Source organism: Saimiri boliviensis (genome assembly GCF_048565385.1).
Source record: "Saimiri boliviensis isolate mSaiBol1 chromosome 2 unlocalized genomic scaffold, mSaiBol1.pri SUPER_2_unloc_4, whole genome shotgun sequence".
NCBI lineage: Eukaryota > Metazoa > Chordata > Mammalia > Primates > Cebidae > Saimiri > Saimiri boliviensis.
This window is the reverse complement of record NW_027412491.1, coordinates 128,105-151,952: the sequence shown is the minus strand read 5'-3', so window position 1 is coordinate 151,952 and position 23,848 is coordinate 128,105. Positions and strand designations below refer to the sequence as shown.

The window sequence follows — 23,848 nt, the reverse complement described above, 5'->3', positions numbered from 1 at the left end:
ATTATTTTCCAAGATACAGCTAAGCGTTGTATTTGTATTTTTGAAAATAACACAGCTTGGGTGTGTATTTGTATTATGTTCCAAGATACAGCTAAGGGTTGTATTTGTATTTTTGAAAATGACACTGCTTGGGGGTGTATTTGTATTATTTTCAAAGATAAAGCTAAGGGATGTATTTGTATTTTTGAAAATAACACAGCTTTGGTGTGTATTTGTATTATTTTCAAAGATACAGCTAAGAGTTGTATTTGTATTTTTGACAATAACACAGCTTGGGGGATTATTTGTATTATTTTCCAAGATACAGCTAAGGACTGTATTTGTATTTTTGACAATAACACAGCTTGGGGGTGTATTTGTATTATTTTCCAAGATACAGCTGAGGTTGTATTTTTTGTGGATTTTTTTTTTCATTTTTCTTATGCATATATTTAAGATTGGAATTCCTGAATCATGTGATAACTCTGTTTAACTTTCTGAGGAACTGCTTGATGTTTCAAAAGTAGCTGTGACACTTTACCTTCCCACTAGCAGTGCATGAAGATTTCCAACTTTTTCAGCACTTATTTCTGTCTTTATTTTTTACCCTTGCTAGTAGGTGAAAGTGCTGTCTCATTTTAGTTTTGATGTTCATTTCTCTAATGACTACTGATGTTTAGTATCTTCTTACGTACTTCTGGCTATCTGTATGTCTTCTTTAGAGAACTATTTGAATTCATTGCTCATTTTTTAATTGGGTTATTTGTCTTACTGAGTTTAAAAAATTCTTTTTATATTCTGGATACAAGTCTCCACATACAATCATATTTATGATTTGCAAGTATTTCCTCCCATTCTGTGTATTGTTATTTTACTTTCCTGAAGGTATCATTTGTAGCACAAAAGTTTTAATTTTGAAGTAGTCTAATTTGCCCAATTTTTCTTTTGTTTCTGGTGCCATGTGGAAATGTGGTTTTAGCAACATGGGTATATCTTTCTTGGTTTTAGCAAGAGCAGTTTCTCTTGAAATGACGGAACAGAAGCTACATTGGAATGAGTTGAGGGATAGATGGAAAGCAAGAAAATGGAAATGGCTATGTACATTTTTTCAAAAAGAGGCCAGATAGGCTGTGGCTAGAGGGAAATGTGGGATTAAGAGATATTACATTTTAGATGGGGAAAACATTAATTCAGCAAGCCCTTTGTGTCTGTGGATTCCACATCTAATATGTAACAGAATGAGGTCCAGAAAGGTTTCCTGGATTTGATGATGCTTGAGCTGAGCCTTGTAGAATGAGTAACTAGATAGGAGATGGGTGATTAGAAGAAAGATTAGCATATATTAAGGCATGGAAAATTATTTAATTGTACTTTAGAAGTAATATTTTATTTAGAAGCAGAGAAATAAATTATCTACCTTCTTTAATTGTACATAGAGATGAATGTACAGAAAAGTCAGAACATTTCTAAATGTAATTGTTTTGATCACAAAGGAATTATTAGGAGTTGAAGCTGGCTTAACAAAACGTTTGCGTAATGAAAATAGCTTCCAACAAAATGTAACAATTTCCAAAATTCAGGTATATTTGGGAGTACAACATCATAGGAAATATTCGCAGCACAGCACAATATGTGCTAAAAATATTATAAACCATTAGCTCTGGTATATGAAGTAGAGAAAATGAATTTTTAGAGACTATTATTAACTAGACTGAGGATTCATTAGGGGAAGAAGATTAACACCTTTTATTGTAAACATTGATGATAAAGAGAATGTGTGAATATATCTATATCATCAAATAAAATGTTAAAGTTTTATACTTTGTGGATGGAGGTTATGTCAACTTACTCCACTTGACCACTGTGTTGTAATGCCTACTTAATCATGGAAAAAGGTGGTAACTTCTCTTTCAACTTTTAGATTTATCTTTCAATTTTTGTTTTGTTTTTCCTGTATGTGCTCTTTATCCCTAGCTACAAGACATTCTTACCAAAATGTATTCGAGCAAAGATCCAAGATTATCACATTTTGACAAGGAAGCGAATAAGGTACAGATTTCGCAGATTTATTCAGCAGTTCAGCCAATGCAAAGCCACTGCAAGAAACTTGAAACTTAAGTATCTTATAAATCTGGAAACACTGCAGTCTGCCTTCTACACAGAGAAATTTGAAGTAAAAGAACCTGGAAGTGGTCCTTCAGGTGAGGAGATTTTTGCAACCATTATAATAACTGGAAACGGTGGAATTCAGTGGTCAAGAGGGAAACATAAAGAAAGTGAGACACTGACAGAACAGGTAATCCTTAATGATATGTTCTCATTTTTTGTTATTTTAAGTAGAATGGAAATAAAAACAAAGTAATTTTAATCATTTGCAACATGGTCTTACACTTCTCCCATTTGATAGAAGTGGAAGTTTTTAATAGTGTGAAGCCATCAAGGTCATGTATTTCTTTTGCTGACTATTCATAAATGGTTTTTTCATTTAATTTTTTAGGACAAAATAATTAGCAATGGCTATATTAGAGTTTCAGAAAGGTATCAAATTCTAAGAGTGATTTTAAAGGTCTTTTTCCTTTCTTTCACTATTAGTGGTAATAGAAGGCATAATTATAAAAGTCATTAACTAGAAAATATTAATATTAATTGATTTTATGATGTATACCTGTTAATTTTTTAAGGTTTGCATTGCTAGTTTTAAGTTTGTTAATATCTGTGTTGTTCATAGATTGTTTACTAGAGATTCATAGGGATTTGTTTTTTTTATTTTTCATCTTTGGTAGTCATATTCCCAATTCTGGCAGTGGTTTCTACTAATATTAATTGAATTGAAGAGTGCCAAAGCACATTTTAGATTCCTGGCATCATTTAATACTCTCATGTTTAAGTCAAGCAAGATGCAGCATAGTCTTAGGGTTAGATTGAGAGAGGAAATCACATTTAATGCTTATCTATTGTTATCAATACCTTTTTTATTTTAAATAATTTGGAATAATGTTGTCTTCTTCATATGTATTGTTTTAAAATGGCTCCATAAATTCTACCTGCTTTTAATTATAGGATTTACAGTTGTATTGTGATTTCCCTAATATTATTGATGTCAGTATTAAGCAAGCAAACCAAGAGGGTTCAAATGAAAGCAGAGTTGTGACTATCCATAAGCAAGATGGTAAAAATCTGGTAAGTTTGCTTTATGATTGATTAATGGTTTCATTTTACAGTTCTCAGAAACATGTATTTTAGAATCTTAGTACCAAAATTATTTTCTTACAGCAATTTTGATTGTAGTTAATTATAACTCTAAACATAAACATCCATTCAGTAAACTTTTTGATAACATCTAGCTTTTTGTATTACTATCACCATTTTCCTACAGTTTCTTGTATTATACAGTACTTTTTAAACTCATATTTATGATTAGCAAAGCACCAGTTACTTTTTCCCCCATCTCTAGGTTATACTAGTTCCCTGATGTAATGCTCACCCCTGACTAAAATGTTTTATCATCAAGGATGTGGGTGTGATAGTTATACTGCCTAATTAAAGGAGAAAAGTAAAACAATACTGTCTGGAATTTATATAATAAATGTAAACCAATCCCAGGTCAGCCCCACCCAGGCTGTAGGACATGGTTGATGCTAAAAGATTAACCCTTTCTCTTTCTTTAAATAGCTTCAGGAATCTAATTTACTTTAATGTAAAGGGAAGAAATGAATTCTTTTGTGCTTTGCTCTTAAGTTTCTTATTTATCTGGCTCTGTCTTCTTTTTAACTCAGATGCTTCTTGACCCTTTCTGGCTTGAACTAATCATATTGATGTTATTTGTCTATTTATCTTAAGTATATATATGGCTTACCTGTCTGACTGTTCCAGGGTTATATTGCCAAAATTATAACTAACTTGCAACTCAGTTTATTCAGCCTAGTTTTCTGTTCTTAGGTAAAAATACGATAGTGTATCTACTGCTCAGTAGACTGTGAGCCTCTTGAAGGATCATATTTTCATGTGTGATTTTAACCCCTATACCTTACACAGTGTTCAGGGCCTAGTTTAGAAAAAGCTTGATAAATATTTTATGGACACATGAAAGGATTAGTAATTATCAACCCCATTGTAGATCTATAATAAATGTTTCTGGGGTAGTTTAGTGATCCTAATGTGAACATCCTGTGGTAATCTAATTAACTTCTCTGTGGGATTGTATTTGGACTTGGCTTAATTTTTAAGTCTGCAATACAGAGAAGTTAAGTAACTTTCCAACGGCGCAGTGTTGGTCAAGTAGTAGGGCTATTTAAATTCAAATGTATGATTTGAAAACCTAAGCCCTTAAGTGTGACACTACCTTCTTTGCTGACTATTCATAAGGCTCCTTAAAAATATTATACTGACAATTTGTTGGAATTATGTAACAAATAGAGAAGAATTGACATTTCTTTCTCATATTAAGTTTTCTGTTCTAGGGATACACTGTATTTTTCCTTGTATCCAAGTATTATTTTATGTTTTTTAGTAATTACTGGATCATTTTATTTATATTGATACATCATGTTTCTTGCTGAATTTTATTCACGATATGTTATGCTTTTTCTGTTTATTAAGATTAGTAACTTTTTCTTTGTATATTTTCCTCACCAAATTATGTATGGATATAGGAGATATAATTTTTACTTATTATTACATCGTCACAGTCTATTCTGTGTTAGTAAAACTATCATTTTCCTCTTCATTCTGGCGTTTATTTCTTTTTATAATTTTGGTAAAATATGAAATATATATAATATAAAATTTAGCATCTTACTCATTTTTAAGTGTACAGTTTAGTAGTGTTAAGTATATTCACATTGTTAGGCATCCAATTTCCAGAACTCTTTTATCTTGCAAAATTGAAGTCTACACTCATTAAATAACAACTCAGCCATTTCCCTCTCTTCCCACTCCTTGCAACCACCATTCTACTTTCTTATTCTATGAATTTGACTACTCTAGATACCTTGTATAAGTGGAATCAAACAATACTGTCTTTTTGTGACAGGCTTGTTTCACTTAGCATAATGTACTCAAGGTTCATTTGTATTACAGCATGTATCAGAATTTCCCTCGTTTTTAATATATACATGTATTCTGTTGTGTATATATCACATTTGTTTATTCATTTATCCATCAATGAATATTCAGGTCGCTTTTTTTTTTTTTTTGAGACAAGAGTCTCACTCTGTCACCAGGTGCCAGGCTGGAGTACAGTGGCACAATCTCGGCTCACTGCAACCTCTGCCTCCTGGGTTCAAGCAATTCTCCTGCCTCAGCCTCCCGAGTAGCTGGAACTACAGACGTGCGCCACCATGCCCAGCTAATTTTCATATTTTATTAGAGATGGGGTTTCACCATGTTGACCAGGATGGTCTCGATCTCTTGACCTCGTGATCCACCCGCCTCAGCCTCCCAAAGTGCTGGGATTACAGGCGTGAGCCACTGTGCCCGGCCTCAGGTCGCTTTTTAATTTTTTACTATTGCAAGTAATGCTGCTCTGAACATGGACGTACAAATATCTCTTCAAGACTCTGCTTTCAATTTTTTTGGATATATACCTTCTATTAGTCCATTCTCACACTGCTGTAAAGATACTACCAGAGACTGGATAATTTATTTTAAAATGGTGTTAATTGACTTACACTTCTGCATGGCTGGGCGGCCTTAGGAAACTTACAATCATGGCAGAAGGTGAAGGGGAAGAAAGGCATGTCTTACATGGCAGCAGAAGAGAGAGTGCACAGGTGAAAGTGCCACTTTTAGACCATCAGATCTCATGAGAACTCCCTCACTATCATGAGAACAGCATGGGGGAAACCACCCCCATGATTCAGTCATCTCCCATCATGTCCTTCCCTCTACATGCGGGGATTACAATTCGAGGTGAGATTTGAGTGGGGATACAGAGCCAAACTATGTCATACCTAGAAGTAGAATTGCTGGATCACATGGTAATTCTACTTGTAATTTTTTAGGGACCCATCATGCTGTTTTCTGTAGCAGCTACACCATTTTACATTCCTACCAGGAGTGCATTCTCTACATGCTCATCAAAACTTGTTATTTTCTGTTTTCTGATAGATAGTAGCCTTCTGATGGGTGTGGAGTAGTATCTCATTGTGCATTTGATTCACTTTTCCCGAATGATTAGTGTTGCTGAGCATCTTTTCATATATGTATTGCCATTTATATATCTTCTTTGGAGAAATATATATATTCAAGTCCTTTCTTCATTTTTTTAATTAGTTTTTTTTTTTGCTGAATTATAGAAATTTTTTGTGTATTCTTGATATTAATCCCTTTTCAAATATATGATTTGCAGATATTTCTCCCATTCCATAGATTGCATTTTCTCTATGTTGCTTGTGTCCTTTGATGGACAGAAGTTTTGTTCAACTTTTATTGCCTGTTTTTCTTTCTTTTTACTTTTTTTGTTGAGATACAATATGAGCACAGTAAAGCACACTAATCTTACATGTATAGCTCAGTGAATTTTTACATATTTGTACATCTGTGTAGCCACACTACCTCAAAAAAACAGAATACTTCTCTTACTCATAGAAGGTTTCCACATGTATCTTTCCCATTATTCACCTCCACCTGTAACTTCTACATCAATTAGTTTTATCTATTAATAAGGGTTGTATAAATGGAATGATACTGTATGTATTCTTGTAAAATCTAGATTCTTTTACTTAGTGTAATGTCTGAAGATTCATTTACGTTGTTATATGTGTCAGTTCATTTTTTTTTTTTTTTTTTGACAGAGTCTTGCTCTATTGCCAGGCTGGAACACAGTGGTGTGATCTTGCCTCGCTGCAATCTGCGCCTACGAGGTTCCAGTGATCCTCCTGCCTCAGCCTCCTGAGTAGCTGGGGTTATAAGTGTACACCACTACACCCGGCTAATTTTTGTATTTTCAGTAGAGATGGGGTTTCACCATGTTGGCCAGGATGGTTTCGATCTCCTGACCTCAATATCCACCTGTCTTGGCCTCCCAAAGTGCTGGGATTACAGGTATGAGCCAATGTGCCCTGCCAGTTCATTCCTTTTTATTGCTGGGTAGTACTGAATTGTTTCATTATATATCAGATTTTTAATTTCTTCTGTTGGGGTTATTTTCAGTTCAGGGTTTTTAGGGATAAAATTACTATGAACATTCTTTATTACATATTTTTGGTAGACTTAGGCACTCAATTTTTTTGGTATATATATATATATATATATATATATATATATATATATACACACACATATATATACACATATATATATATACAAAAAAAATTGAGTGCCTAAGTCTATATATAGACATATATATATATACACACACACACACACACGCACGCACACACACACACACACACCTAGGCATGGGATTACTGAGTCATAGTGATAGCTTTAATATACTGCCAAACAATTTTTTGTAGTTCTTTCAGTTCACTCTTCCTTCAATAATGTATGAAAATTACAGTTGTTTCATATCCTCATAAACTCTTACTTTTGTCAGTCCAAAAATGGTTTAGTGTGTCTGGTGGATGTGTACTGGTAGCTCATCGTAGTTTTCATTTTCATTGCCCTGGTAATGATGTTGAATACTTTTTCACTTACTGTTTTTCTGAATATTCTTCTTACAAAGTGGCTGTGACAGTAGTAGAGTCTCTATAGATCCTGGGTATATGCCTTTTGTAGGATATTTGTAAAATGTATATAGGCATACGTCAGAGATATTGCTACTTCAGTTCCAGACCATTGCAATAAAGCAAATATTGCAATGAAGTGAGTCACACAAATTTTTTGGTTTCTCAGTACATACAAAAGTTACGTTATACTATAATGGAGTCTATTAAGTGTGCAACAGCATTATATCTTAAAAAATAAGTTAAAACACTTTATTGCTAAAAATGCTAATGATAATTTGAGCCTCCAGAGTTATAATCTTTCTGCTTGTGAGACTATTACTTTGATGTTGATGGCTGCTGACTGATCAGGTTGATGGTTGGTTAATGTTGGGGGTGGCTGAAGCAATTTCTTAAAATAAGGTAACAACGAAATTTACTTCATCAGTAGACTCTTCCTTTTGTGAAAGATGTCTCTGTAGCATGTGATGGTGTTTGGTAGCATTTTACCCACAGTAGAATTTCTTTCAAAATGAGTCAGTCCTCAGAAACCCTGCCACTGCTTTATCTACTATTCTAAATCCTTTGTTGTCATTTCAACAACATGCACAGCATCTTCAGCAACATGCACAGCATCTTCACCAGGACTAGATTCCATCTCAAGAAACCTTTTTTTTTTGGCTCTTGCATAAGAAGCAACTCCTCATGTGTCCAAGTTTTATCTTGAGATTGTAGCAATTCAGTCACATCTTCAGCTTTACTTCTAATTCTAGTTCTCTTGCTATTTCTACCACATCCTCGTGACTTTCTCCACTGAAGTCTTGAACCCCTCAAAGTTATCCATGAGGGTTGGAATCAACTTCTTCTAAATTCCTGATAATATGTTAACACATTGATCGTCTTCTGTGAATCACTAGTGTTCTTCCTGGCATCAAGAATGGTGAGTCCTTACCATAAGTTTTTCTATTTACCCAGGTCCATCAGAGGAAACACAATCTATGGCAGCTTAGCCTTACAGAATGTATTTTTTAGATAAGACTTGAAAGTTGAAATTGCTTTTTGATCCACGGGCTACAGAATGAATGCTGTGTCAGAAGGCATGGAAATAACATGAATATCCTTTTACATCTCTGTCAGAGTTCTTTTTTTGCTGAGTAGATCTCAACAATGGGCTTAATATAGTAAACTGGGCCAGGTGTGGTGGCTCACGCCTGTAATCCCAGCACTTTGGGAGGCTGAGGCAGGTGGATCCACGGGGTCAGGAGTTTCAGACCAGCCTGGCCACCATTGTGAAACCCTGTCTCTACTAAAGATACAAAAATTAGCCAAGTATGATGGTGTGAGCCTATAATCCCAGCTACTTGGGTGGCTGAGGCTGGAGAATTGCTTGAACCTGGGAGTTGGAAGTTGTAGTGAGCTGAGATCATGCCACTGCACTCCAGCCTGGGTGACAGGGTGAGACTCCATCTTAAAAAAAAAGTAAACCATGCTATGTTGGATGACAACAGATGTGCTGTCATCCAAGCCTTGTTCCATTTATAGAGCACAGGCAGGGTAGACTTAGTATAATTCGCAGAACCCTAAGACTTTTGGAATGGTAAATGAGCATTACATTATGGTAAATGAGTCACCAGTGGCATTACATTAGTCCTTGGCAAGAGAGTTAGCCTGTCCTTGGAAGCTTTGAAGCCAAGCACTGACTTCTCCTCTCTAGCTGTGGAAGTCCTAGATGGCGTATTGTTCCAACAGAAGGGTGTTTTGTTTACGTTTGAAAATCTTGTTAGTGTCACCATCTTTTTCAGTGATCTTTGCTAGATCTTCTGGACAACTTGTGGCAGCTTCCACACTTTACCTTGCACTTAGGCTGTGGACATGGCTTCTTTTCTTAGATCTCATGAACCAATCTGGTAACTTCCAACTTTTCTTCTGCAGCTTCCTCACCTCTCAGTCTTCATAGAATTGAAGAGCCTTAGGGTCTTGCTTTAGATTAGGCTTTGGCTTAAGGGAATGTTGTGGCTGGTTTGATCTGTCTAGACCACTCAAACTTTCTCTGTATCATCAATAAGGCTGTTTGACTTTCCTATAATTTATGTGGTTACAGGAGTAGCACTTTCAGTTTCCTTCAAGGACTTTTCCTTTGCATTCATAACTTTCCTTTTTAGTGCAAGAGACCTCGTTTTCAGCCTGCCTTGGCTTTCAACATGCCTTTCTCACTAAGCTTAATCATTTCTAGCTTTTGATTTAAAGTGAGAGACGGGTGAATCTTCCTTTCACTTGAATACCTGCAGGCCACTGTGGGATTATTAATTGGCCTAGTTTCATTAGAGTTGTGTCTGAGGGAATAGGGAGGCCTGAGGAGAGGGAAAAAGAAAGTGAAATAGCCATTTGATGGAGCTATCAGAACATATACAAATTTATCACTTTAGTTCACCATCTTATATAGGCCCAGCGTTTGGTGCCCCAAAACAATTACAGTTGATGCTTGGACATCACAGGTTTGAAATGTGTGGGTGCAATTATTTGCAGTTTTTTTTTTTCAGCGAAACATGGATGGAAAATATAGTAGTCACAGGATGCGAAACCTGTATATACGTAGGGTTGACACTTTGTTTATGGGGGTTCTGCAGGATTGACTGCAGGACTTAAATATGGTCAGATTTTGGTATATGCAGGCGTCCAGTAACTAATCCCTCTTGTATTCTGAGGGACATCTGTACAGTAGTTACGTCAAAGGTCACTGATCACAGATCACCATAACATGTATAATAACAATGAGAAAGTTCAAATTTTGTGAAAATTACCAAAATGTAACACAGACAGGAAGTAACCATATGCTATTGGAAGAATGGCACTGGTAGACTTGTGCTTGCTCCACCTAAGTTTGTCAGAAACTTTCAATTTATATGAAAAAAATGCCGTATCTGGGAAGAGCCATAAGGGGAAGTGCAGTAAAACAGAATGTGCTTGTATATCACTAGGAGAGATACTGGTTAGTGAACTGCTAGTTCAAAGGGTGTGAATATTTACAACTTTGATAGAGACTATTAAAGTACTTCTCAAATGGTGTTTCCAATGTATCTGTACACCTCTCTTCTTGTATCCTTTGCCAACATTGGATGTTATCAATCTTTTTTCTGCCAAATCAGTGGGTAAAACAATGCCATCCTGTTGTATTTCACTTCCTTAATTAGAACCTCATATTGAGCAATACCTCATGTGTTTATAGGTCAGCTTTAATATTTATTCTTCTGTCAACTGCCTTTTCATATCATTTGACTAGTTTTCTTTTTTCTTTTTAATTGTTTTATAGGTTTTATTCCCACAGTGTGTGTTGGGTGTAATCCTTTGTTGTACATGTTTGTAATCTCCAAGTCTTTTAATTTTGTTTAGGATATCTTTTATAGTACCTGGTTCTTTTTTTTTTTTTTTTTTTTTTTTGGCTAGTTGTGTTAACTAAACACCTGTTATAGTACAAACATGTTATATACTTGTCTCCTTATGATTTTTGGTTTAGGACCCTATTCTGTGTTCCTTTTATGATTATGAAATGTTGTTCATTGCTGGGCCAAGAAGTATGTTGTGATAACATTTTCATTCTTAGGTAACTTTTTCCAGGAGTTAATTATTGCTTTATGGTTTTTCCTTTGTATCTAGCTTTATTTTCATTTTCTACAAGAACTCTGTAGTGTACTTTTTTTTTTTTTTTTTCAGATGGCTTTTCGCTCTTGTTACCCAGGCTGGAGTGCAATGGCACGATCTCAGCTCACCGCAACCTCCGCCTCCCGGGTTCAAGCAATTCTCCTGCCTCAGCCTCCTGAGTAGCTGGGATTACAGGCATGCGCCACCATGCCCAGCTAATTTTTTTTTGTATTTTTAGTAGAGACGGGGTTTCACCATGTTGACCAGGATGGTCTCGATCTCTTGACCTCGTGATCCACCCGCCTCGGCCTCCCAAAGTGCTGGGATTACAGGCTTGAGCCACCGCGCCCGGCCTGTAGTGTACTTCTTAATACAGTATTTCACATAAGCAAACCTGTCATATATTATAGCATTTTTACTTTTCTGGAGAAGTACATCCTCGATCACAGCATCTTTATAGTCTGGACTGGAAGCTGTCTAGGTACAGCTATTATTTTGTACAGCTGTAATTTTTGGTCATTCCTTTCTTATCCTGGTAACTATCTTTTTATCTCTTTTATATTGGATCTGATTTTCTGAATCTCATGTTTGCCATGTTTTTGTAGGTACAGCCTCTGGTATCTGTTGGTATTTTTATTGTGATTGAGACAAATTAGAAAATTAGAGAGGAATTTTACATTTTTATGATACCAAATTTTTCTACCAAGAACATGATTAATCTTCTATATATTTAAATAAAAAGTTTAATTTTACAAGTGTTTTAAAGTTTTTCTAATAATAATTTTGTTAATTCTTGATATTGCATTCTTTTTGTTATAAATGGGGCTTTTTCATTATATAGTTCACTTTTTGTATGTAAAAATGTAAGTATTTTTATGTATGTATATTTTCCCATTTAAGTAACATACTGTACTGCATTTTAGACTATTTGTTCACATATGTATTAAGATACAATCAGGCAGGGCTTGGTGGCTCACGTCTGTAATCCCAACACTTTGGGAGTCCAAGCCTGGTGGATCATAAGGTCAGGACTTTGAGATCAGCCTGGCCAACATGGTGAAACCCCGTCTCTACTAAAATTACAAAAATTAGCTGGACATCTTGGTGTGTGCCTGTAATCCCAGCTGCTTGGGCAGCTGAGGCATAAAAATTGTTTTAACTCAGGAGGCAGAAGCTGCAATGAGCCGAGATCACGCCACTGCACTCCAGCCTGGGTGACAGAGCAAGACTTTGACTCCGGGCAGGGGGAAACACAGCATAGGTACATATCCTAATTTAGTTTGTAGCATCAATACTTTAGCAGTATATAATTGGTATGTAAGGGTATATAAGGCTGATGCGGTGGCTCACACCTGTAATCCCAGCACTTCGGGAGGCCAAGGTAAGTGGATCACTTGAGGTCAGGAATTGGAGACCAGCCCAGCCAACATGGTGAAACCTTGTCTTTAGTAAGAATAGAAAAATTAGGTGGGCATGGTGGCACATGCCTGTAAATCCTAGCTACTCATAAGGGTGAGGTGGGAGGATCGCTTGAGCTTGGGAGGTGGAGGTTGCAGTGAGCCAAGAGTAGGCCAGTGAACTTCAGCCTGGGCAATGGAGCAAGACTCTGTCTCAAAAAAAAAAAAAGAAAGAAAAAAGAAAAAAATTGTTATTTAAAAATAAATGGTCATCATTTCTAATGCCAACTCTTATATCATATTACATAGATTTCTAGCTGAGATAACTGGTATGTTAGTCTAAGAAGGATATTGGAAAATAAAGTAAAATGATGGATACAGAGTGAACTATAACTGGGAAGGTATGATTGTCTGTATTTAGGAGGATGTTAAATATCACACATAAGAATTAAATATCAGACTGAGCCATAAAAGACGTGAACAATTTAGAAGAAATTTTATTTAGGAGAATTACTGTAAAAACATGAAATTAAGAAAATTTTCAATATTTAACATGTGGTTGACTTTCTGAAAGATGTCATTTCTTTTTCTTTTCTCTGATTAGGAAATTGAACTTAGCTCATTAAGGGAAGCTTTGTCTTTCGTGTCATTAATTGACGGCTATTATAGATTAACTGCAGATGCACATCATTACCTCTGTAAAGAAGTAGCACCTCCAATGGTGCTTGAAAATATACAAAGCAACTGTCATGGCCCAATTTCGTGAGTAATATAGACTTAAAAGTAAATTATATATTTACAAAGAAAAGTTAATATAACAGAGTGATACATGTATGTTTAGGAAAAAAATAGTTTGACAAATTTTTTTAAACAAAAGGCTATTTGCAATCAGATTACATAGTAATTAGAATTATTTAGTGTATAATTTACCAACTATATCCCAATCTATAATATTTATAACTTGTAGAAGTTTAAATAACATTTGTTAATCATGCCTGGGTGTGATTGATTCACTCTTGAGTGTTACTAAAAAAGACCTCCAATTTATGTTTTATTAATTTTAAAATATTGCAAAGGAGTCAGTGCAAAATTTGAAAATTCTCTTTTTTAGGATAGTCCGTCTCTTTATACTGAAAGGTGCAAACACAAGATGTATATTATGTCCACATTTCTAGATTAGTGCTATGTAGAACTTAGTGCAATGATGAAAATATTCTGTATCTGTGCTGTGTAACACAGTAGCCACTAGCCACATGTGGCTGTTTCGTATTTGAGATGTGGGTAGTGCAACCATGGAACTGAATTTTAATTTAAATTTCTTTACATTTAAATAGCAACATGTGGCTAGTAACTATCGTACTGGCTCACACAGTTGTAAATCATTACTTTAATACTAGGTAAAGCGAGTTATCATGCATAACAGCTGTTTGGCTTAAGTCCTAATGATATCTCAGCTAGGATGTGCTTTATGTTGATAACAGATTTGAATAACTTGAACAGAGGGGAAATCTGGGATCGTGAGCATATTATGTTCCTTGCATTTAACCTACCCCTAAATATTTGAGAATATAAAAACTTGATTTAATCTATGCTTAATATTTATTTAGTAATGAATATGGTTGCTATGAAAAAGCTGCACTCCTTGCCTTTATTTATGTATCCATCAATTCATTCAAACGTTCTTTTATTTATATTTACTGAGTACCTACTATGTGCAAACATTGGTTTGTATATTAGAAATAAGGTGATAAGTGAAACCAAAATGATTATTGCTTTTGTATAGATTATATTTTGATTTTCTTTCAAGATGTGCAGCTTCAGAAAACATCACAAATCTTAAAAATCAGTAGTCTTTGCCAGTTGCCATGAGTCTTCTCTTAGAATGTGTTATTATACTAAATAGTAAAATCATGCATTCAGATTTTTATGTCAGTAACTGCTATGGTAGAAGAGATGTAAGTATTTTCTGATATACTATCTGTATAGTTAAATGAAGTTTTCTGAGAGTGAGTATGGTTTAAAAAATACTAATGTTGAAATCAGTAGGCAGAAAAATCAAATGAACAGATTGTTCTTTGTGATTTTGTCTTATAATACCTTTCACTGGTTTTTAAAGCTATATAATTGCCCCTTGTAGTGGTTTGAACTTACTGCAGAATAGCTTGGTACTTTGATTTTTTTCCATTGGAAGATTATTGCTAAACATATAAAGTAGAGGAGACAATTCCGACAAGTTTTAGATTTGACTTTTGATTTTTTTTAGATGACGTTTGGTCCTAATATTATGGTGCTTGCCGTATTATCATTCAGATTGCTTCTTCTTTACCTTTAGAATGGACTTTGCCATCAGTAAACTGAAGAAAGCAGGCAATCAGACTGGACTGTATGTACTTCGATGCAGTCCTAAGGACTTTAATAAGTATTTTCTGACTTTTGCTGTCGAGGTTAGTATGTCACATTTATTAGTAGTAACACTTTATTTAGTTCATTTAATTTCCTCTCCATATTGATTTACCATATTTCCTTTTTAATACTCACAATTATAGCTTTGGATATGATAACAAGTGTACTAATGCTTTATTTACCTCAGAGATTCTGCACAAATAAATAAGATGTAATTCCCAGGGTTTATATAAAAATTTAAAATAATTTATAATGTCTTTTTATTTTGCATTTATTTTATTTTCTGATGTTTTGGTGTTACCAGTGTGTCAAAAGGTATTTCATCAAGTGTCTTGATTTTTTTTTGAAAACTGGAAATCTTCACCTTATCATGTAGAACAAAATTAACTGGAAGCAAACTTTCTATTAACAGTGGTTACAGAATTAGAGAAAAATAGGGCAATAACAAAGAAACAGAAACATTAAAGTACTTTTAACTAGTGATTTTCTAATATTAAGAATATTGATGTACAATGTATGTTTTGAAGGTAAAACTGCAATGAAACCCCACTGTCAATACAGATCATCTTGGATCTTATTTATGATTATTTACTATCACTTACAAAGCAATTTCATGGTATAAATCCTAAGAAACTTTATAGCAGCTTTCAAGTTTATCTTGCTTTTTAAGAATAGAGAAAGTAAGAATTTTATTATTCAGTTATTTAAATTTTCATAAAATAGAACTTAATTTAGCATATATAGAGGGTAGATTAATTACAGAAAGTAGGTTACTCCATTACTTTACCTTTGTGTAAAACTGGTAATCTCTCCTAATTTCAACATATCTTCTTACTGTAACACATAATAGTATATTATATTCAAGTTATCAATTCAAAATATCTCTCTATATATTTTATGTTCACTGTATGTGCCAAGGCTAATGAGGGCTTTGTATTAGAGAGTTTATGCTATAGCCCTACTTTAAAGAAACTTATCTACTGGAGAAACAAAAATTTTAAAGTATACAAAAAAATTCTAAACTGAACATTGTAATTGTCTAGCATAGGCAAATACTGACAGTAACAAACAGGTTTACAATTTTTAAGAAAGGTCATTTGGCATAGGAAGGACTTGACTGACCTTGAGGTAATGGTAGATTTTATATAAATGTTTCTAAGTAGAATGAATGTGTTTATAAAATGCACCTTAAAAATAGATGAACAAGTGCATAATATAGTACATAAGACAAATATTTTAAAACTGCAAAATATTTAAAATGTTCTGTTAAAGATAATTATACAAGTACAATGGTGGTTCAGTGAAATGGCTTTTGGATGTTCACCTTTGCTTGTGCAATAAGGTAAGCATTAGAGAGGACCTCATAGAAAAAGTGGTACTTGAACTGAGTTTTGATGATTGAATGAAGGTTCACTGCACAGAAAAAGTGGGTATACATTCTTAGGTAGACAGATAGCATGAGGAGTTATCTAGGCATGAAGCAGCATAGCAGTTGCTTGAAATGATTTAAGTCACTTAATATGGCTGGAAAATAGGTTGTATGTATGTTGGCAGTGGCAGGAGCTGAGATTGGAGATGGAGGCAGAAAGCAGCTCATGGAAAGCTCTATATTGCTACATTCATTTTAGGCTTTATCTTACAAACAGTGGAAAACTATTAAAGATGGTATTATTAATTATCATTTCCTTCTTACATGCTTTTTTATAAAATCAACTTTTAAACCACTTTGACAGGCTGAGAAATTGTGAAGTGCCCTTTTGAGGAGCCAGGTACTTGTATCACTATACCGACACTGCATCAGGATTCATGGTTCAGATGTTTATTCTATTGCTTGTTCTTGTGATAGTCTTTTGTCAGAATAATCACTATGATGTCTATTGTGATTTCCTTGCCTTTCTTTATAATTAAACTTATACAGCGAGAAAACGTCATTGAATATAAACACTGTTTGATTACAAAAAATGAGAATGAAGAGTACAACCTCAGTGGGACAAAGAAGAACTTCAGTAGTCTTAAAGATCTTTTGAATTGTTACCAGATGGAAACTGTTCGCTCAGACAATATAATTTTCCAGTTTACTAAATGCTGTCCCCCAAGGCCAAAAGGTAAAATAGTTTTCCAGTTATTTTAAAATTACTGGTCATGGATTGTGTATGTGGTGTGAAGTATCTTCAGTACACTGATTTCAAAGGATATATGAAAGCAGCAGCTCTAAAAGTCAGTTTTATCTTATTCTCTTGTACAAGCATCAATCAAATAAGATTGTTTACTTTGGTTTCAGTGGTCTAGAAGTGACTTGAAGTGCAATTATTCTAAAATAAGATTTTAAGGATAATAATGGTGTGGTATAATGTCACTTATTTATGAGCTGGAAGACCTCACTACTAAATTCTCATGTTATTGTAAGTAGAATTTTTAGGATTTTAATTTGTTGTTGTTGTTGTTTGTTTGTTTGTTTGTTTGTTTTTTTGAGACAGAGTCTTGCTCTGTTGCCATGCGCCAGGCTGGAGTGCAGTGGCGTGATCTCGGCTCACTGCAACCTCCGCCTCCTGGATTCAAGCAATTCTCCTGCCTCAGCCTCCCAAGTAGCTGGGACTACAGGCGCACACCACCATGCCCAGCTAATTTTTGTATTTTATTAGTAGAGACGGGGTTTCACCATGTTGGCCAGAATGGTCTCGATCTCTTGACCTCGTGATCTACCTGCCTCAGCCTCCCAAAGTTCTGGGATTACAGGCGTGAGCCACAATTTCTGTATTTTTAAAGTAAAGATAGTAAAGTTGGAATCCCTTGAAATAATGAACCTTATTATTAAAAGTTATTAAAATTCCTGAAAAATGATATGAGTTAAAGAAGTGATTATAATTTTGAATTAATAAAATAACTGGCAGGGGTACACCAAAATTCAAATTACATTAATTAAGGAAGTGATCATAATTTTGAATGCATTAAGTAAGAATAAGACATCAAAGTTCAATGAGTTAACCTTTAAAATAATCTTGTTATAAAAAAGCAGTTAAGCATTTCTTATATATAGAATACATTTCATTTTACTCTTTCATTTTCAATGTATTTTGACATGATATATATATTTTATTTTTTCAGATAAATCAAACCTTCTAGTCTTCAGAATGAATGGTGTTTCTGATGTCCCAATCTCACCAACATTACAGAGGCATAATAACGTGAACCAAATGGTGTTTCACAAAATTAGAAATGAAGATTTGATATTTGTAAGTCATTAGATACTGATTACTATCTTTTTTGTCCTTTTAAAACAACATCTGTTTTCTTGATTTACATTCAGGTGACATTTGGATCTATTTTGTTATAACGTATACAAATTTAGTTGTGATTTAAGTATTTTTCTTAGGAAAAATATACAAATTTCATGTTAGAAGTGAGCAAAATTAATTATCCTAAGAATGTAATTTAAAATTTCTTTTTGGAAATTTAAAAATGATTTTTCACAAATCTTAAATTAAAAATTAAAAATCTACAAAAATTTATATCTTAACTCTCAAGTTCTCAAGAAAAGGGAATTCAAGGGATTAAAAATGAGAACAAAATCCAGCCATCTTTCAGTGTCTTGGAGGGACTGGTTCCAGGATTATGCTTGGGTACCAAGGTTTGAGCATACTTAAGTCCTCGATTTGGCCCTGTGGAACCTGTGGATATGAAAAGTTAGCCCTCCATATATGCAGGTTTTGCATCCCATGAACACTGTATTTCTTTTTTAAAATAACTAAATATTTTCTAAAATTATTTATTTATTTTTTAGAGGTGAGACTTGCCCTATCTCCCAGGCTGGAGTGCAGAAATACTGTATTTTCCATCTGGGTTTCTTCGCAGATGCAGAACTGCCTTGCCAGTACAGAGGGCCCACTGCATTTACTGAAGAAAAAAAAAAAAAAAATTCACATATAAATAGAGCCGTGCACTCCAATCCCATGTTGTTTAAGGGTCAACTGTAGTACCTAAGATCTAATAATTTGGCTGCCAGCTGATTAGGGTTGGTGATTAGCCACACTTATCAAGGGGGTTAAGATTTAAAAGGCCATGTCTCAGACTTGGGCAAGGCCAGGAGTTAAAAGTGAGACTATCCCTGAATAAAACCAGGACTATTAATTAAATACATCCTCAGTAAAACAATATATACAATGTGAAAAATTCACTCACTGGCAAGCAGAGAAGAAAGGCAATGTCATCACTTTTAATTGGGCTTCTAGTGAGGAAAAGGATTCTTTCATAAGAATTTGTCATCATGAGCTTTTGAATTTGGGCTTCATTATACTACCTACATAGACTCAGAAATTCTATATTAAAAGTGGTACTCTCCTAATATTGTGTGGTTCTTGAAAGAAACAAATAAAAAATCTTTTTGGAACCATATACTCTTAACCTAGGCAACCCATGAATTCCACAGATAAAACCATTCCAAACGTGAGCTTTTAAGAGAAAATTTAGAAACATACAAAGAAGTAATGCAGGATTAAGTAAGAGTCAGCAGACCAACAAACATCAAAATTAGAACTCCAGGAACTTTCTGTCAGAATTTTCAGATACAGACTATAAAGTACATATGAATGTTTAAAGATAGAAAAGGAATTGAAAACATGGAGAAATAAGAAGACATTGTTTTAACAAACAAAAAACATTTCAGGAAAAAAAGCATAGAAATTATAAATATGCTCATTGACATTAAAGCAGAATATACAGGTTGAAAAGGAAATTACTTAACAGCTGAAGCAAGAATTAGTGAATTGCAAGATAGATCTGAAGAAACTATTAAGAATGCAGCAGTTAGGGAGAAAGAAATGGAACATATGAAAGAGGATTAAGGAACATGGAAGGCATTATGAGAAAGACCAACTGATATCTGAGCTCTATAAGGAAACGATAGAATTAGCCAGAATAATAAAGACAAGAATCCTCATGTGAGTAATAGGAAACAGAGTGGCCAGGTAACTTGACTAATATTAAAAAAAACTAATAAATAGTAGAGCTTGGATTTGAACAAAAGCAGCCTTACTTCAGAGTGCAGGCTTTCAACAATTACTTTATAAAGATACGCAAGAAATACTAGTGCTAGTGGTAACAGCTAACACTTAATGCACATTTACTATGTGTCAAGACTGTACTAAGTATTTTTATGTATTTATTCACTTACTGTTCATAACAATCCTATGGGAAAAAGAGTTACTATTCTCATTTTTGACATGAAGAAACTAAGACAGCTGTAGCACAGAGATAAAATAGCCTGTACAAGGTCATACAACTAGTAAGTGATAATAAGAAAAAGTCAGATATTCTGCCTCTATAGACCACACTCTGTTGCACTAGTAGGAAACGCAAACAAATGATTCTCATGTAAGCAAATATAGGTAAACAATGACTCTGTTTTTTAAAAAGTGACAATTATAGCCCATTCAGGAAATTTCAAAACCGAGTAGAGTCAAAATACACTTAATTCATCAATCCTTGTTTTCTGTCTCATTACTAATTAAGGAAGCAGAATAAAAGAATTAATTTGGAGTCTCAAATCTGGGTTTAGATTGTAAGGGAAATACTTGCTTATGGATTTAAAAAATTCTTCCTCATTGAACATATTTTCTTGTTCTGACCTCTTTCTCCATCTTTACTCATTCTTTTCTCTTACCTCTTTCTCTTGAAGAATGAAAGCCTTGGCCAAGGCACTTTTACAAAGATTTTTAAAGGCATACGAAGAGAAGTAGGAGACTATGGCCAACTGCATGAAACAGAAGTTCTTTTAAAAGTTCTGGATAAAGCACATAGAAACTATTCAGAGGTGTGTATGTTCTTTATGTAATTCATGTAGTTTATGCTGTTTAAAGATGTGCTCTCATATGTATACAATGTACTTGTGTGTAGCTTTCCAAAATTGTAATTTTTAAATATGTCAAGGACTTTTCTGAGGATATATTCTTGTGGGCTACAGAATTACAGGGTTTTTAAATTATGGAATTGTTTAAAAAATGATAACGTGGGGAAGAATGCTGGATATAGATTGAAGGGGGAATGGAAGCAGCAAACCACCTAGTTATGTATGCACCTATGCAACAACCCTGCATGATCTGCACATATACCCCAGAACCTAAAGTACAATAAAACAATAACTTAATTCCAAACACATTATATTTAGCATTATGTTTGGAGTGTTATTACATTTCTGCATATACTGTGGCCATGGATTTTCAAACTTAGCTCTGCAGAGCTTTCTTTATGGTTTACACAGAGGTTCTTCTATAATTTCATTTATTTTTTTACAAAAAGTGTGAAAGGCACTGTACTAAGGAACATTCTTAGTGAATCTGGATGTCTCTGGGCATCATTCAGAGATGCTAGCAGGCAGACCACGTGTGCAGTTGCCAGAGCTCTGAACATAGCAAGATATGATAGTTACAATATCTTAAAGGGTGTTAGTGGAAGATTATGTGAAAAATTCAAGCCAAAGAGTTGTTCTAATCCAGAACACCACAGTACTGGTAATCGTGATTCACTGAACAGTCATACCCAGGGGTTTTAGTCAAAGTTTAGTTGAATTAAAGTGAAGTTAAAACTATGCTAGTATCCTGACACAGATGTCGTGATATTTTATCTGCACATTCTTAATTCTTTACAAGTACTATTTAAAGCAGGCGTCCCCAAACTACGGCCCACGGGCCACATGTGGCCCCCTAAGGCCATTTATCCGCCCCCCCGCTGCACTTCAGGAAGGGGCACCTCTTTCATTGGTGGTCAGTGAGAGGAGCACAGTGTGTGGCAGCCCTCCAACGGTCTGAGGGACAGTGAACTGGCCCCCTGTGTAAAAAGTTTGGGGACGCCTGATTTAAAGGCTGCATCCATCTACCTCAGTTCTATCTCTAATATCTACCTCTAGTTGTATGTACATCTCTGCTCTATCTCAGACGTTACAGGTCAAGCCTGTTTGACTGGCATCATTCATGGTTCCCGTACCACTCTCGTCTCTCACTTTGATTTCCGTATTTCAGGCTTACCCAGGGGTTTCTTCAGAAGGTTGATGGCAGTTGCAGGTCCATATAAGGGGACCAAAGCACTTTTATGCCTAATTATTATAGTCATACTGAGAGTAGGAGAAAGTTCATCTTTATTATGGCAGAGAAATTTTTCTGAACTATGAGTACTTGAAGACACAGTCAAACAGTAATTCTTCATACTTTTTGTTTTTCTTTTCCTTAGTCTTTCTTTGAAGCAGCAAGCATGATGAGCCAGCTTTCTCACAAGCATTTGGTTTTAAATTATGGAGTATGTGTCTGCGGAGAGGAGAGTAAGTAAAACTACAAGCTTTCTTATGCCTTTCTCAGAGGATCTGTTTTTGTTTATATAGAAATTTCAATTTCAGGATCAAAGCTAGGTATCAGTGTAAACCGTAATTTAACAGGAGTTATTTTTGAAACTGAAAACACTGCAGAACTGTTCAGTTACATCTTGTGAAAAAGGAAACCAATGAAGGAAGTTAAAAGTAGAAGGTTACAATGCCCAAACTAATAGAGTATTATAGTCAAAAAAAAGTCTAATAGAGCTAAATGAAATGACTATGTTGATATGATACTAGATATATTTTTGGCTACATTTAGATTGTTCATAGAAACTACCAAAGGTAGAAATAGTACCCATGCTTTAATAGTATACAAGCATGCCTCATTTTATTGCACTTTGCTTTATTGTTCTTCTTACTGTGTTTTTTACATATTGAAGGTTTATGGCAACCCACTGTCTAGCAAGTTTGTTGGCAACATTTTTCCAACAGCACGTGCTCATTTCATGTCTCTGTGTCACATTTTGGTAATTCTGGCAACATTTCAAACTTTTTAAAAAGTATATGTTAAGGTGATCTGTGATCAGTAATCTTTATTGTTAGTATTGTAATTATTTTGAGATGTCCCAAACAAAGCAAATGTAAGAAGGCAAACTTAATAGATAAATGCAGTGTGTGCTCTGACTCCTCCATCAATTAACCTGTCCTTTGTCTCTCTCCCTCTCCTGAGGCCTTCCTGTTTGCTGAGACAACAGTATTGAAATTAAGCCACTGAATAATCCTACAGTGGTCTTTAAATGTTCAAGTGAAAGGAAGATTCACCAGTCTCTCACTTTAAATCGAAAGCTAGAAATGATTAAGCTTAGTGAGGCAGGCATGCTTTTAAAAAAATACTTTTAAAAAGGTATATTCATTGATTTTTTTGGAGATATAATGGTGTTGCACATTAAATAAACTCCATTATAGTGTAAATATAAGTTTCATATGTATTGGCATACCAAGAAATTCATGACTTGCTTTATTGTGATATTTGCTTTATTATGGTAGTCTAAAATGAAACTGGTAATATATTCGAGGTATGCTTGTGTTTTAGTGCCTGCCAAAGTTTACATTCAAGAAAATTGTTTATATAATTACCCATTTTTCAATAATAATACAGATTAAATATACATCTACACTTATATAACATTTTTTCATGTCTTTGAAAATTGATAGTCTTTTCAAAAGCAGTGGTTTGGAACCTGTTATATGGAGGTATCTGAGAGGCCCCTGTGGACCACAAAGGAATCCAGGAATATTTTTGGAAGCCAGTATTTGTTTATCTGGCAAAATATGTTTTATTTTATTTTTTTAAAGTTTTAAAGATAAAGCAGTACAAAACATTTTTGTATTTCTGCAGAATAAATTAAAAGAACAAATGGAGCTAGAACTCAAATTCTCCTTTATGTCTAAAATATTATAGACATTGTTAGTAATTTTTGTGT

At 34.4% G+C, this 23,848-nt stretch overlaps 1 protein-coding gene across 1 annotated transcript; it reads left to right on the top strand.

The window, feature by feature from the left end:
- Nucleotides 1–1,421: 1,421 nt before the first annotated feature.
- On the top strand, nucleotides 1,422–22,765 carry LOC141583107 (tyrosine-protein kinase JAK2-like). Its single transcript, XM_074392486.1, has 9 exons — nucleotides 1,422–1,559; nucleotides 1,901–2,275; nucleotides 3,040–3,159; nucleotides 13,266–13,423; nucleotides 14,994–15,105; nucleotides 16,983–17,466; nucleotides 18,170–18,297; nucleotides 20,739–20,873; nucleotides 22,286–22,765. The coding sequence occupies exons 1-6, from the start codon at nucleotides 1,422–1,424 to the stop codon at nucleotides 17,193–17,195; spliced, it is 1,116 nt and encodes a 371-aa protein (XP_074248587.1). The 3' UTR covers nucleotides 17,196–17,466; nucleotides 18,170–18,297; nucleotides 20,739–20,873; nucleotides 22,286–22,765.
- The last annotated feature ends 1,083 nt before the right edge of the window (nucleotides 22,766–23,848 follow it).